A 13,146-nucleotide genomic window follows, 5' to 3' on the forward strand; every position below is an offset into this window, starting at 1 on the left:
TATGTTATTATCATGGTCACAAAATTCCTAACTGCTGCAGATTAGTCATGAAAAGAACATCACATCATGCAGATGTATCTTAGTTTTTATTTCTACTTAATGTTATCTCAAATTAAAATATGAATTGATTAATTACTATGATACCATATCTTATTTAAGATACTTCAACAATTTCTATGCTATCCACTTTGCCATATCATGTTTTTCCAATGGACTGAAAAATTAAGATACGACTCATCATCTTATGGATTCGTCCTTGACACTCTCGTTGGAGATGCTCTTACACACATACTACTAACACATCAAAGCCAATGGTTGCACGCCCAATTAGCACCATATTGGAAGAAATGTGGAAATGCAAAACACCCAATTCCTTGGATGTGTGATGAAATAAGATACTGTCATCAAGAGGTCCCAAGTAAAAATTAACCCAAGATTACCTTATTTAACTTCTCAATCAGAAAACTCAATCAACTACATTTCTTCTGGTCAAGCAGCAAGTTTAACAAAGGAATAATTTGATGTCAGTAAATTAAATAATTTGATATATCGGCAAAGTAAAAGCCTCGAAGCAGTAGTCCATGCTAGTTAGAAACAGCCACAGGATGAGTAAACAATCACTCTCCATAAGAGAGTATAGCTTCATCTGAAATACATGAAAATATACGTAGTTAAGCTGGAGAATTACGAATTCCTTAAAAGAAAATAGAAAAATTATGAAGTTGATTGCACTAAAACAGGCTGCGGTTTAAATTTGGAATACGGTGGAAAAATGAATGAAAAATGCATTGAACCGTTAAAGTGATAATACCATCCCCAGAATCTTCATCATTTAAATCATCGTCGTCAACATCATCATTCTACAAGATTTTAATTTAGTTAGTCATCCTTTAAATACGAAAATGAAAACAAATCTTAGCACCTGAAAACAAACCACCACACAACAAAACAGAGGAAAAAAGTGAAGTAACTGTTCAAACTTCAAATTACTACATCATCATCCCCAAACTACTGATAAATTCCTTGATGCCGCACATTAATCCCTTTGTACACCACGTCATATTAAGCATTTCTCAAATCCAATTTAACTAACAATTTTCAATGAATGCTGAAATAGGTTTATTACATGAGTCAAAGGACGAATCTATAGTGCATACGTGTTAACAATTGCCAATTGTAATATAGTTTACACTCTTAACAGAATTTGATTTATGGTTTGTTTTCCTTCACACGTGCAAGCAGTATGTGTAATATTTGAAGGGATAAAACCCATTTGGGTTGGCCTAGTGGTATTGGCTTGGGATCTGGGAGTGTGCTCCTCCTTAAGGTCTCAGGTTCGATTCCCTCCTCTGGTGCCAATTTGAGGGGGTTAGTTTAGCTTCTTCAAAAAAAAAAAAAATATTTGAAGGGATAAAAAACCAAGTTCTGTATATACTCAACTTCGAATATTTCAAAGAAACCATAGTTATACAGTTTTGATGATATTGGACTGAGTAACCTATGTAGAGAAATATAAGAGATATTAATTGTCTTTTATGATGGAATAGAAGAGATATTAACAGTGTTAATTGTTCAATTGCTTCTTTCTTTTATGAAGATCCCCCAGAATGATAAACAAAACATTTGGGAAGTGTAATGCCCCAAGTACTTTTCATGGTACTATTAATACAATGCTTATGCCATATTTGATGAAGTTTACTATTTTTTTTTTACAATATATTGGTCTATAGTCAATCCGTAGAGGTATTTTCACATTTAGAGACGGTTTTGAGATGTTTATTGAACCACTAATTTTATCTCGAAACAAACCAAATGTGGTTTTGCTTCTTCAAAATATATATTATGAGACACTATTCTAAGAACTTCAATTTGAAAATTTTGTGGGGTGAGCTTTACAAATGCAACATATTCTTTTCACAAGTTCAAGAATGGTAAAATTAACACATAAAAGTAGAGGATAGAGAGGAACCTTATCATAATCATCATTGCCGGACTCACTACTCTCTTCATTTTCCTCTTCATCTTCACTTTCTTCATCTTCTTCCTCCTTTTTATGTTTACCCTCTTTCTGTTAGGAACCCAAGAGTTGGATTTCAAAGAAATAACACTTTTGATTAAAAAATAAGAAATAACTAGAGAGCAAGCTTCTCCTACACAATTACAACCAATTACATATATGCCAAAGTAACAAACCGAAAATCGCAATTCAATCACTTTTTTACAAATAAATCACTGTTATAAAACCAATTACAACTAAGAGAAGAAGATTATGTTTATAGACCTTCTGTTACAGAACTGACTTACTTTAACAACTTGTAACTACTAACTTACCCTAAAGGTGGAAGAATCGCCAACATAGGATTTCACCGGACAAAATATAGGTAACACAACAATGTAAATCAAACAAGTAAACATTACTGCAAAAACTAATGAGCTAGGGTTCGATTCTCCGTGAAGTTTACTGTTGTAGCAGAGATTATGGTATGATGCTAATGAATAGTTGTGTCAATCGTAGTGTCGTGCTGGTGGTAGTGGCAGAGCTGGAAGCTCTTACAATGAACAACATTGGTGAGAAGTGATAACAGTGGGAAGACAATAATAAACTGAATAGGCATCACCTTTAATAACAATAAAAATGGTTGTCGAAGTATTAAACTAAGGTTTCTCTATGACGTATTACACCATACATGTGTTGGTCAGACACTGGATCTGATTAATTCAAAATCCAATCTAAAGTCCCGTACAGGAGCTAAAAAAAATCAGAAAACCATTGTTACCACATCCATATCTCGTAACACAATATTACTCAGTAACTCGCACACACTTAATCAATTAAGGAATCAAAAAATGACTGGAACTGTTAACCTTGTTTTGTCAATGTGAAAAAAAATAAGGGAAAGAATTGTAGGCATACGTGCTCTTCCAGGAGCTCCTTCTCTAGCAATGCAAGTTTTTTCTCACCTGCAACACAAACATCTTATTAGTAGACAGAGATCCAACTCATAACATGGATAATATCCCATGACCATATGTACATAGAATGATCAATACTCAGTAGAATGGAAGGTGTGCATTTCCAAAATAGATCCTGCTCTTTCAATTTGAATAACTTACACATATTTGCAGAAAACTAATAGATTAACAAAATAAAAAGAAAAAGATCATAAGAAATCACCATATTCTGGGTTCCATTGACGTTTTTTCCCGCTCAGCATCTGCTTAGTTTTACCTGAAATTACCAATTTATTACCAATTTAGTTCTAAATTATTTGTTACCAGAAACCTCAAATGCATAAAGAAAAGTCGAAATATTTTTCCACAAAAAAAAATAACCATTTCCCGTAAATCCTATTCCATTATTCATACCTGGAACCAACTCCTTAACACATTCGTCGAAAACTAAAACCTGTGGCAGAGAATCACAAGTAAAAATGGTCTTCTTGTCAGAAAATCTTTCTACGTGCATCCTTTTGCGCCCTGACAATTAAGCAAGAAAAGCGGGAGGAGCCAGATATTTAGGGACAAATATGGTTCCATATAAGCATTGAAAATATTCTAGATGCAGTATGCTTAGCTTTTAATTATGTACATCTGCTCATATTCCAGGAAGTATTTCATTCCTTATGAGTATCGTCAAGTCATGTTAGATACGTTAGACAATAATATATCATGGAATAAATCCTAAATGTGGCTTTCAAATGATTAGGGCGCCACCGTAATAATCTTCTAAAGACATCACCAAATCAATGCTTTCCAGATACAAAACTATCACTAAATTTGTCCAAAGTCATTGTCACCACTCTAATTCTAATTTGGTCAAATTTTAATCTTTGAGGGACTAGTGTGATGACAAGTTTTTGTGGGAAATATATTATATAGCCATATTCAAATTTTTAGAGGACCAAATTGCGGTTTTCTTTATCACTTTATATTGAAATCAGATTTTGTAATGACCATCTCACAATATATATCATGTAAAGGCAATCGAATCCATACCCTTCAATTCTTCCTTCTCCTTCAAGAAATAAGGAGCCACTTTAAAATATCTATCAAAATCATAACCCCATTCAAGCAACTGTCTCATAGAAGTATCCATTTTTCCGTGTTTAACATCAGGTAAATCAATATCCTGTAGCATCAGATTGATAAAGACAAGCATTAAACAAAAAATAGATAATTACAAGGTAGCAATATTAATATAAATACATACTCAGAAAAGAAACTTAGAAACAGTCAACCCTCTTGCTTGCAAGCTTCTGAAATATAGAAATAGTTATGACGTCTTAACTCTTTACCATTTATAATTTTAGATGAAGAATTGCATGCAATGTGGCCTCAATGGCTTAACCAGAGACTTGGTTGCAGAGAACAGAGAATGTATGGAATTATAATACTGATGGATGGATAGAAGGTTTGTTTGGATTGATTGATTTATTTAAGCTTATCTGGTTGCATAACACTTTGAGACTGTTTGGGAGAGCTTATGGAAAGCTTATTATATGTCTTCTTTGTTTTTTTTTTGTCCTTTTGAGTTTGAACCCAGGACCTCCAACTCCTTATCCCTTAGCTCATACCAACGGAGCTACCCAACACCCCATCTTATTGTATGTCTTTAAGTTATTTTATACTTATTTATAAAATCTCCATGATAGTTTATAAAAGAAACTTATATGTTACATTTTGACTTTATTCTATCTTTTGTTATAGAAATAGCTGATATACATAAACACTTAATTAAGTTGTTTATCCAGACATGACCATAGCGTTTGCTTGGACTAACTTCTTTGAACTCATCTACTTGTACAAACACTTACCAAACTGTTTGTGCGAGCTTATAAAAACAACATAAGACATGTCTATAAGTTGTTTTTCCGCTTATCACCATAATCACTACGTGATAGCTTATGAAAACCAACTTATACCTTATATGAGAACAGTTCGAATATACTTGTAATTTGTTTTAGAAAAATCTTAAGGCTTTTTTACGTCAACCAATAAAGGTAAGAGAATATTTTCCACACTATCTTGTTTTATAATTTTTGAAAACAAATCTAGCATTTTCAATTAAACATTGTTTTAATCATTTATTAAAATGAATTCTTCCTAATTTGTTTTCCAGAATTCCACATGAGTCATTCATAATATAATCTATGAAGCACTGACACAAACAAGAATAACAACACTGCCACGTAGATTCCAAAATATTATTAAAATAATGTAAACACATTTCATGGCGAGAAGCGACACATGTGACACGCCTTCTATCAGAAGTGTCGGTTTTGAAACAGAGTGTAGAGATGTTACCTGTGGAAAAACTACAAATGGAACTGGTCGGACATATGCGCCTCTTCCCCGTCCCCGTCCCCATCCTCCTCTGCCAGCCATTTACTTACGAAGTCTACAAAAGTAGAATTTCTGTTATCATCACATTTGCAGGTTCTACAAAAGTAGAATTGTGAATGCAAAATCAGATAAAACAATAAATTTACAGTCAAAGGAAGTCCGAGAGATACCTGTAAACGCACGCCGACGGTTTCAATTTTCGAAGAAGTTCGCTACGCTATGAGTAATGATGAAATGAATATTCATATATATCAAATCAAAGTTACATAAATAATTAAGTTAAAGTGATTTCTTCTTCTTCCGCGGGGTTAAATATATTTTTGGTCCATATATATATATACCAACTTTTCGTTTTAATTCCTTTAAAATTTTCCTTCAACTTTTTGTTCCTATCAAATTTTCAATCACTACTTTTGGTCCTTATTTTTAAGTTAATTTTTGTATTTTTTTAATGATATTATGCAGAAATGTGTAGAATATTGTAAAAAAAAATTCCCAAAAAAAATAGAATTTTTTAACAAAACATGAATTAAATATGAATTTTTAACCGTAAAAAATATAAAATTTCATATTAAATTCATGTTAGGTTAAAAAATTCAACTTTTCTTTTGGGAGAGATTATTATAATATTATGAATTTTCTGCAAATTTTTATTCAAAAATATGAATTCTACGTATGATTTTACTTTAAAAGAGGGACCAAAAGTGAAAATGGAAAATTTTTGATGGACTAAAAGTTGAAGGAAAATTTTAGAGGGACTAAAACGAAAAGTTGGTATATTTATAGGGACCAAAAACATATTTAACCCTTAAGTGTAAAACTTTATTACAAGCTTTCAAGTTTAATCTCAACAAAATCTTTATTCACTTCTAGTCTCTATTTGTATTATATAGGGACTATTTTTTAAGACTAAAAGTATTCATTTTTTGTGAAATATTTTTAAAATAGGGATTATTCTTACAAACTACAATATTATGGAGGACTAAAATTACCATTAAAATTTTATAAAGATTAAACTTTTTTTTTGTTAAACTTGAAACACATGATTTTGTAGGGACTAAAAACATATTTAACCCTATAAAAAATTTGTTAAATTGATTTATGGAAGGATAAAATTTAAATGCATTTCATTATGTACTTTTCGTATGACTCTTAATTAAAATTTAAATGCATCTCAAATTGATGTGATTTTTTCTCTTTTCAAATTCTTTTTATTTATTTTCTAAATACATGACTAAACCTATTTAAAGACTCTTTTTAGTTTAGTGTTATTGAAGTCATTTAGTCCTTAATAAGTAATTTTATTTAAAAATTATATATAAATTACATGTACACGTAGGATTTATCTATGGACTCTCTTTAGTTTACTATCATTGTGGATGCATCAAATGATGTCGAGTAATGTAACACCCATACCAGACGTATCTAGAAAGTCTGGCACGTGCGTTAATATTAGTACTGGATACATTAAAATATACAACATAAAATTTTTACGAATGAATAATATTTACATCAAGTCACGTTCGTATAAATCATAATACTATACAACTCATCTATACATAAAAATACATCCTTGATGTCCATATCGTCCTGCAGCTTTACGAGCGAACCCTTGAAGTATTATCCATCCGGCTCGGAACATGCATAAACATCCTGCTTATCTGAAACAAATAAGGATTGGGATGAGACATAATGTCTCAGTGAGTTCCCCTAAACACTACTAGAAAAACGCGATTTAGAGACGGATTTTAGGGAGGGAAGACAATCCCTCACTAATAGGGACGGATTTAGGGACGGATTTTTGTATTTTCCACAAAACATGAGTTGCCAAGCATTAGTAACGGAAATGTTTAAATACCCGTCACAAAAATTCCGTCACAAAAATTCCGTGACTAAATCCCTCACTAAATTCTTTAACTGTATGTTTGTGACGGAATTTGGCATGGACTTTATCCCTCTCTAATGGATCCCTCACTAAAACCCTCACTAATATCACTTACATAACTCTATCCAAGGCATCCCTCACTAAAACCCTCACTACTATCAAAACTGAATTATTTCCCCCTCAATTCTTTTCACGTTTTGGTTTTTCCCTCCTCTCTACTAAAATATCCCCCCTCTTCTTTTTTTTTTTGGCTCACAAACACCCTAAAATAATTATCCAACAAAATTTCATACTCAAACCCAAGAACTCAATATTCACAAACCCTAAATTAACCAAAAAAATTTCCCAAACACTCAACCACTCTTCAGATAAAAAAATTTCCCAATTCACGTCAAATCTAAACCAAAGCTCTTCTCAATCCAAAAATGAATCGCTCCAAAGTTCCAAATCTGAACCAAATCTATCGATCCCAAACAGCAAGCTCTTCTCAAAAACTAATCGCAAGCTCTCATCTTCTCAGAATCGCACACACCTTCACGGAATCGCTGTCATCTTCACGGAATCGCATTCATCTTCACGAAATCGCAAAAGCTCTTCTCAGTCCCAAAATCGGTTAGTTTCAGATTCTTTTGTCAAGGTTTCAATTTTAAATTTCTTCCCATTCTCATCTTTACTAATTTATGTGTTTAATTTGTAGATTCTTCTGAATTTGATGTTGAATTTCTCCTCACTGTGCTCATGCTCTCACAATACAGATCTTCACTGAATCTCACTCCCAAAAGTGAATCTTCTTCCTTCTCCCGAAATCCTTTCTCAAATCTTCAGTGAATCTCAGAATCACGGTAACCACTCTCTCAATCTCAGAATTTATTTGTTATTTATTTTTATTTTATTTTTATTTTTTTCAGAGTTTTTTTCTTCAGTGAAATTGATGTTTGTGATACTGATGTTGTTTTAATTTATATATATTAACTGTGATTTTCATCATGGCCTTACTTGAAGTGACACTTGGATTTTGGGTTCGAATTTTGTTGATATGTGATATGGTGTTGATACAATTTAGAGCAGGGTGCTGTCCCTGATATAGGTCATTTAATTTTAAGAAATCGTCAAATTTGTACTTGGTTAAGCTTTTATGACTTTAAACTTAGTTATAAAGATACGACTTGTTGCTTTAACTTTGATAGCATTTTGATATTTATTTGAATTTATTTACACTCAAAACAGAACATACAGCGCATAAAAATGTATGTATTGTACATTATGTATGAAAACTGCTTCAGTTTTTGTATATTTGAATAACATAACTCGTTTTCTATTGTGTTGACTAATTAGCTAGTAATCTTTATGGATTAGTTATTATTAGCACTGACCCTCTTGCTTTTTTTTGGCTTTGCAGAGTCAGAAACTTCCTTTGAATTTTCTATAACCCTTCCATGTAACTTCTTTGTAAATATCATTGACAAAGATTACTTGCTATTCATTTTTAGACAAACACAAGTGAAAAACCAAATAATATATATTTTGACAAAGAAGAATATCGAGAGCAGCATCAGTATTGATTAGTGTACATTTTCCAACTTCCACCTCTTGATGAAATGAGTTATGTTTTGTATGTACACCTGTTATTTCCCTAAAAAATCAACAACTTTTGATATAGCCACTTTAAGTAGGTCACTGTGCTCTTTTAGAGAATGAACTAATCTGTTTTTTTTTTGTGTATGCAACTTTTGATATATGCCCACTTTTTGATGGGGCATGGGAGTTTTTTTTGGTGAAAACAAGCTGCTGGTTTTTGGCTGTTCTGTTGCTTTTGGTGGATTCTATCTGACCTTAACAGCACCTTCTGCTGTTCTTCTGTGCTGAGGTACCTGCGCAGCTGCTTTGTAATTGTAGTTTGGCCTGCTGTCCCAGCCTTTTATGTTTGTTCCCTTGGTAGTTTTCTGTTTTTGCATTTGGTAGGATAAGAAGTACTCATACCGACATGATAAGAAGCTTTTCTTACAAATAACCATTGAACTTTCTTCTGACATCTGTGTTATATGTTTTAGATATGTCCAGATTTTGATGTGTTAATCAAATATATGTTTTAGATATGCATCCAAGCTGAAGATGTTTGTTGATGACCTTCCTAATATGCCCAAAGTATATGGCTACAAGGTTGTAGATGGCGTTCCCAAATCAAAGTGTCTCAAGATTGGCATGTTCAAGAAGAAATGGGTATGTTGCTGTTTTTGTTTAATTTCCTCATTACATGCGAATATCCTCTTATTTTGTTGTCTTTATTGTACCATTCCAAATTCATTCTTTACTTGTTTCGATAGGACTATACCACAGTTCTTGAATTTCAGGAGCTAGATAACTTTCTTTCTTATCTTGAAGTTGTGTGTGATAAACTATCTCTAGATAAAATATCCTCAAAATCAAAGGATATTGCTGTAAGTTAATACTTCATGACCTTATTGAACTTGATGAATATTTAGTATTTAGTCTATTGTTAAGAACTGATGCTATTTCTAATTGTTTTAATAGATCTGCACTGAAATAATTGTTCATTTATGCTAGTTGTTGGGAACTAGTTATACACTGATGTTATTTTTATGGAGGTTCTACACTGATGCTAAATGTTAAGCACATATGTAGCAGTCTGCAAGTGTATGTTTAATCAATTAGCTTAAAAGATATTAAGAAATAATATAAATGTACCTATGACTTAGACTGAGCACTGACATTTCAATTCTTTTTTTTTTATTCCATACCAATCCTAACTCCACTTGATGCTTCAGTTTTTGTAATATAGGCAAGCAGTGAACACAGTATAATAATGTTGCTTGTGGGAAAAATAATGAATTGTCTTGACAAGAAGATATATCAGAATGTTAGTTTGTTTTTGTTGACTGAATGAAGTATGAAATTATTACTTGTTAGTAAAATATTATTATTTTGCAGGATGAGTTTGAAAAAAGGATTATTGAGAGGGATTCACATGAGGAGGCACTAGGGGATGATGTTTCTAGACATGAAAGTGACAACATTATCTTCTTAGATGTTGTTGGAGGAGTAAATAAGAAGGGTCGTATATATGGTTTGGGCCCGGAAGCTGGGAAATATAAGCCATTTAGATCTTCCATATCTGATGGCATCTTACATTCTGAATTTGAACAAATGAGGGCTGAAAACACATCACTTAAAGAGAAATTGAAGGCTCATGAGAAGTTGATTCGTGCATCGCGGGAGCAAATGACTAAATTGATGGAAATGATTTCTCAAGGTCATCTACACCCACCTCTACCTCCATCTACTTGATATATAGATATATAGTATGTATAACATATGGTTATTTTGATAGCTTGGTTGCAAACTTAGTTAATGTGCTACTTCTAGTACCATTAAAAATGTTTATGCGTTTCTTATGAAACTTATTTTGAGAGTTTCCTTATGACTCATGTATTTTGAGAGTTGAACAATGGTTGTAAACTTATTAAGTTTCCTCATGACTTTTATGGTGATGGGTATGAAGACAATTTATCAATTGTTTTTTATTGTATATTTATAATTTTCAACAAGTTTAATATAGTAAATATATTTACAATACTAATATAATTAATTAATGAAATCTGGTTTGAGATTTGTCATTAAATTTCTGTTTGAATTAGTGAGGGAATTTAGTTTCATCACAATTAGTGATGAAATATGCCTTCACAATTTGAGAGGGAATAGCAATCCGTCATTAATTAGAGACGGAAATATTCGTAAACAACTATGGAATAGTCCCTCACTATTAGAGAGGGAACAAGAATCCCTCACTGATTACTGACGGATTTGCCAAAGTTTTCTGGTGCATATATAGTGACGGATTTATATGATTAGTGAGGGATTTTATCCGTGTCAATTAGGGACGGAAACCAAAATCCCTCACAAAAATTTAGCAAGGCCAATATTCTTAAGGGATTACCGGTCGTCACTAAATCCCTCACTAAATTCGTTAGTGAGGGAATTATGGTAGTTTAGTGACGGATTTCTACCCTCTCTAAAATTGATTTTTCTAGTAGTGAAATCCTAGGCTATAGGCAACCTCAGGGGGAAACCTACGGTCACCACGTGTCTACATTACAACCTGACGGTTGATTATACGTGTGTGTGGACTTGCATACTTAGACGGTAGTGCATACTAGAGCCGTCATAATCATATCTTACTTGTTATAGGCTTCACTTCCTATACGTGTCATGGCGGTCGAGGGGGAACCTAAAACCGCATTGCCAAGGATACGCTTTACGTATCGATGCCTAAACATAACATAATCATGGCACGATTCTAAACCGGACGATTAGGGGAAACCTAAGATCGTCATCGGTATCATGTTCTTTACTTACTCTATACTTAATTTGTACTTGCTTGTAGCATCTAATGCTCTTGTTCTTAAATATGGTCTTGCATGGAATCATTCTACATGCCATAACATAATCATATTCATATCATGCATAAACGTAGCTAAGTTCATTCATTAGGTTAGCGTTGAAAAAACAGTGTTATCTTGATTCATTTTACGGATAGTCCCGGGTGGAGTAACCCCGAGATCAATCCCATACATGACCGATGTACGTACATCGGACTCCCTCGGTGTTGTGCGGGTCCCTTGCGGCTTGAATCGTTCCCCTTAGATCGAGAACCTCCTGTATCCCCCTGGCGTGGATAACAAGAGACACGAGCACCTACGTCTTGTTAATTTCAGTGACATGCGGGTCCCTTACGGCTTGAATCGTTCCCCTTAGATCGAGAATCTCTTGTATCCCCCTGATGTGGATAGCAAGAGACATGCCACCTACTTAATAATAATCATAGTCTTGTCGTACGTATACTTAAACATATTCATACTTGCTTGCTTATTACCTCGGACCCTTGAGTCGATCCGATTAGCGGTAAACTTATACTTGTTCATGTACATACTATATCGTGGTGGAGTGATTAACTAATCAAACCACATCTTAACATGCTTGCTATCTTATTCTTGATCATGTGCGAAGAGATTATACTTCGCATCTTATCATTCTAAGGATTCATGCTAATTAGCTAGTTCTCGACGACTATGCCGAGGCTCTAGTTCTCCCTTGCTTAATGAATAACCTGCTACCCCATTCATAACATGTTTCTCTCGTATGCCATGCCTTACTAACATGCTAATACTTGCTTCATATCATAAGAATCATGCTTTCTTTGATCATCATTTAGGACCTTGGTTTGAGGGGTTTACATTTATAAAAGACTGCACAAAAGATCCAGAACGGAAATCACCGAATCTGCCTGAAACGAGCAAGCAGCACCAGATGGCACTACTTACTCGCCTAGGCGAGTAGGAGGCGAGCAGAACCCCCTGTTCGACCTTCTAGCTCGCCTAGCGAGCTATTTACTCGCCGTGGCGAGTTAGGACAGTCCAGCACCCCTAAAAATGGCATTTTTGACCCAAAAACCTCAAACCAAGTGTCTCTAAGTGTTTTGGAACATATTTGATCATAAGAGACTTGTAAAACATTCATATGGCAAGTATTAACATGTATAGCATGCATGGCATAAAAAGGGGAAATTAACCATATACATAAAACCCTAGAATTCCATACTTTCTATACAAGACATAATCATAATCCCAAAGGGTGGGAAGTCTATCTATGGAACTCACCTAAAAGATTGCACTTGATTCCCAAAAGCTTTCATGCATCAACATCATCTCACATCCTTAACTCTAGTTCTTGATCTTGCTTACCAACTCCATGATACATGCCTCAATATAAGCTTCCATGCTCAAACAACCAAAGCCCTAGCCCCCATGGTCACATCTCTTAAGGATCAAAGTGATGAGAGAGTTCAATCCAAACCCTAGAGCATGTAACTCCTTTCAAAGGTACCCAATCTTGATAGAGGT

General features: G+C 33.6%; 2 protein-coding genes across 7 annotated transcripts in view; one reads left to right on the top strand and one right to left on the bottom strand.

Annotated features, from left to right (window-relative positions):
- Positions 1-419: 419 nt before the first annotated feature.
- The window catches only part of LOC146936019 (uncharacterized), a 61,849-nt gene continuing 49,122 nt past the window's right edge, over positions 420-13,146 (bottom strand). Inside the window, exons 7-13 of one of the 2 annotated variants that reach the window (XM_085751053.1) lie at positions 3,997-4,129; positions 3,367-3,477; positions 3,176-3,229; positions 2,915-2,961; positions 1,970-2,068; positions 812-860; positions 420-646 (exon numbers count right to left, since the gene is read on the bottom strand). In XM_085751053.1, the coding sequence (XP_085607179.1) occupies positions 618-646; positions 812-860; positions 1,970-2,068; positions 2,915-2,961; positions 3,176-3,229; positions 3,367-3,477; positions 3,997-4,129 (522 nt within the window). In that variant the 3' untranslated portion in view covers positions 420-617. The remainder of the gene's footprint in view (positions 647-811; positions 861-1,969; positions 2,069-2,914; positions 2,962-3,175; positions 3,230-3,366; positions 3,478-3,996; positions 4,130-13,146) is intronic. The other variant, XM_085751052.1, reaches the window with a different exon arrangement.
- On the top strand, positions 7,060-10,775 carry LOC146936020 (uncharacterized). Of its 5 annotated transcripts, none has more exons than XM_085751041.1 (6): positions 7,060-7,840; positions 7,926-8,070; positions 8,628-9,095; positions 9,322-9,448; positions 9,553-9,666; positions 10,178-10,775. In XM_085751041.1, the coding sequence occupies exons 4-6, from the start codon at positions 9,341-9,343 to the stop codon at positions 10,532-10,534; spliced, it is 579 nt and encodes a 192-aa protein (XP_085607167.1). In that variant the 5' UTR covers positions 7,060-7,840; positions 7,926-8,070; positions 8,628-9,095; positions 9,322-9,340; the 3' UTR covers positions 10,535-10,775. The 5 variants fall into 5 exon arrangements, with proteins under 5 accessions (XP_085607167.1, XP_085607168.1, XP_085607169.1 ...); XM_085751042.1 differs by having other exon boundaries at positions 8,719-9,095; XM_085751043.1 differs by having other exon boundaries at positions 7,984-8,070.

Source organism: Medicago sativa, chromosome 3 (assembly GCF_051527215.1).
Source record: "Medicago sativa cultivar Bolivia chromosome 3, Bolivia_mono, whole genome shotgun sequence".
NCBI classification, from domain to species: domain Eukaryota; kingdom Viridiplantae; phylum Streptophyta; class Magnoliopsida; order Fabales; family Fabaceae; genus Medicago; species Medicago sativa.

What these genes read in the sequence shown, in the direction of transcription:
- LOC146936020 (XM_085751041.1), top strand. Translation starts at nt 9,341, where the DNA reads ATGTTTGTTGATGACCTTCCTAATATGCCCAAAGTATATGGCTACAAG. An exon ending in GCATGTTCAAGAAGAAATGG is followed by an intron (nt 9,449 to 9,552) that starts GTATGTTGCTGT and finishes TTGTTTCGATAG; the next exon opens with GACTATACCACAGTTCTTGA. An exon ending in CAAAATCAAAGGATATTGCT is followed by an intron (nt 9,667 to 10,177) that starts GTAAGTTAATAC and finishes ATTATTTTGCAG; the next exon opens with GATGAGTTTGAAAAAAGGAT.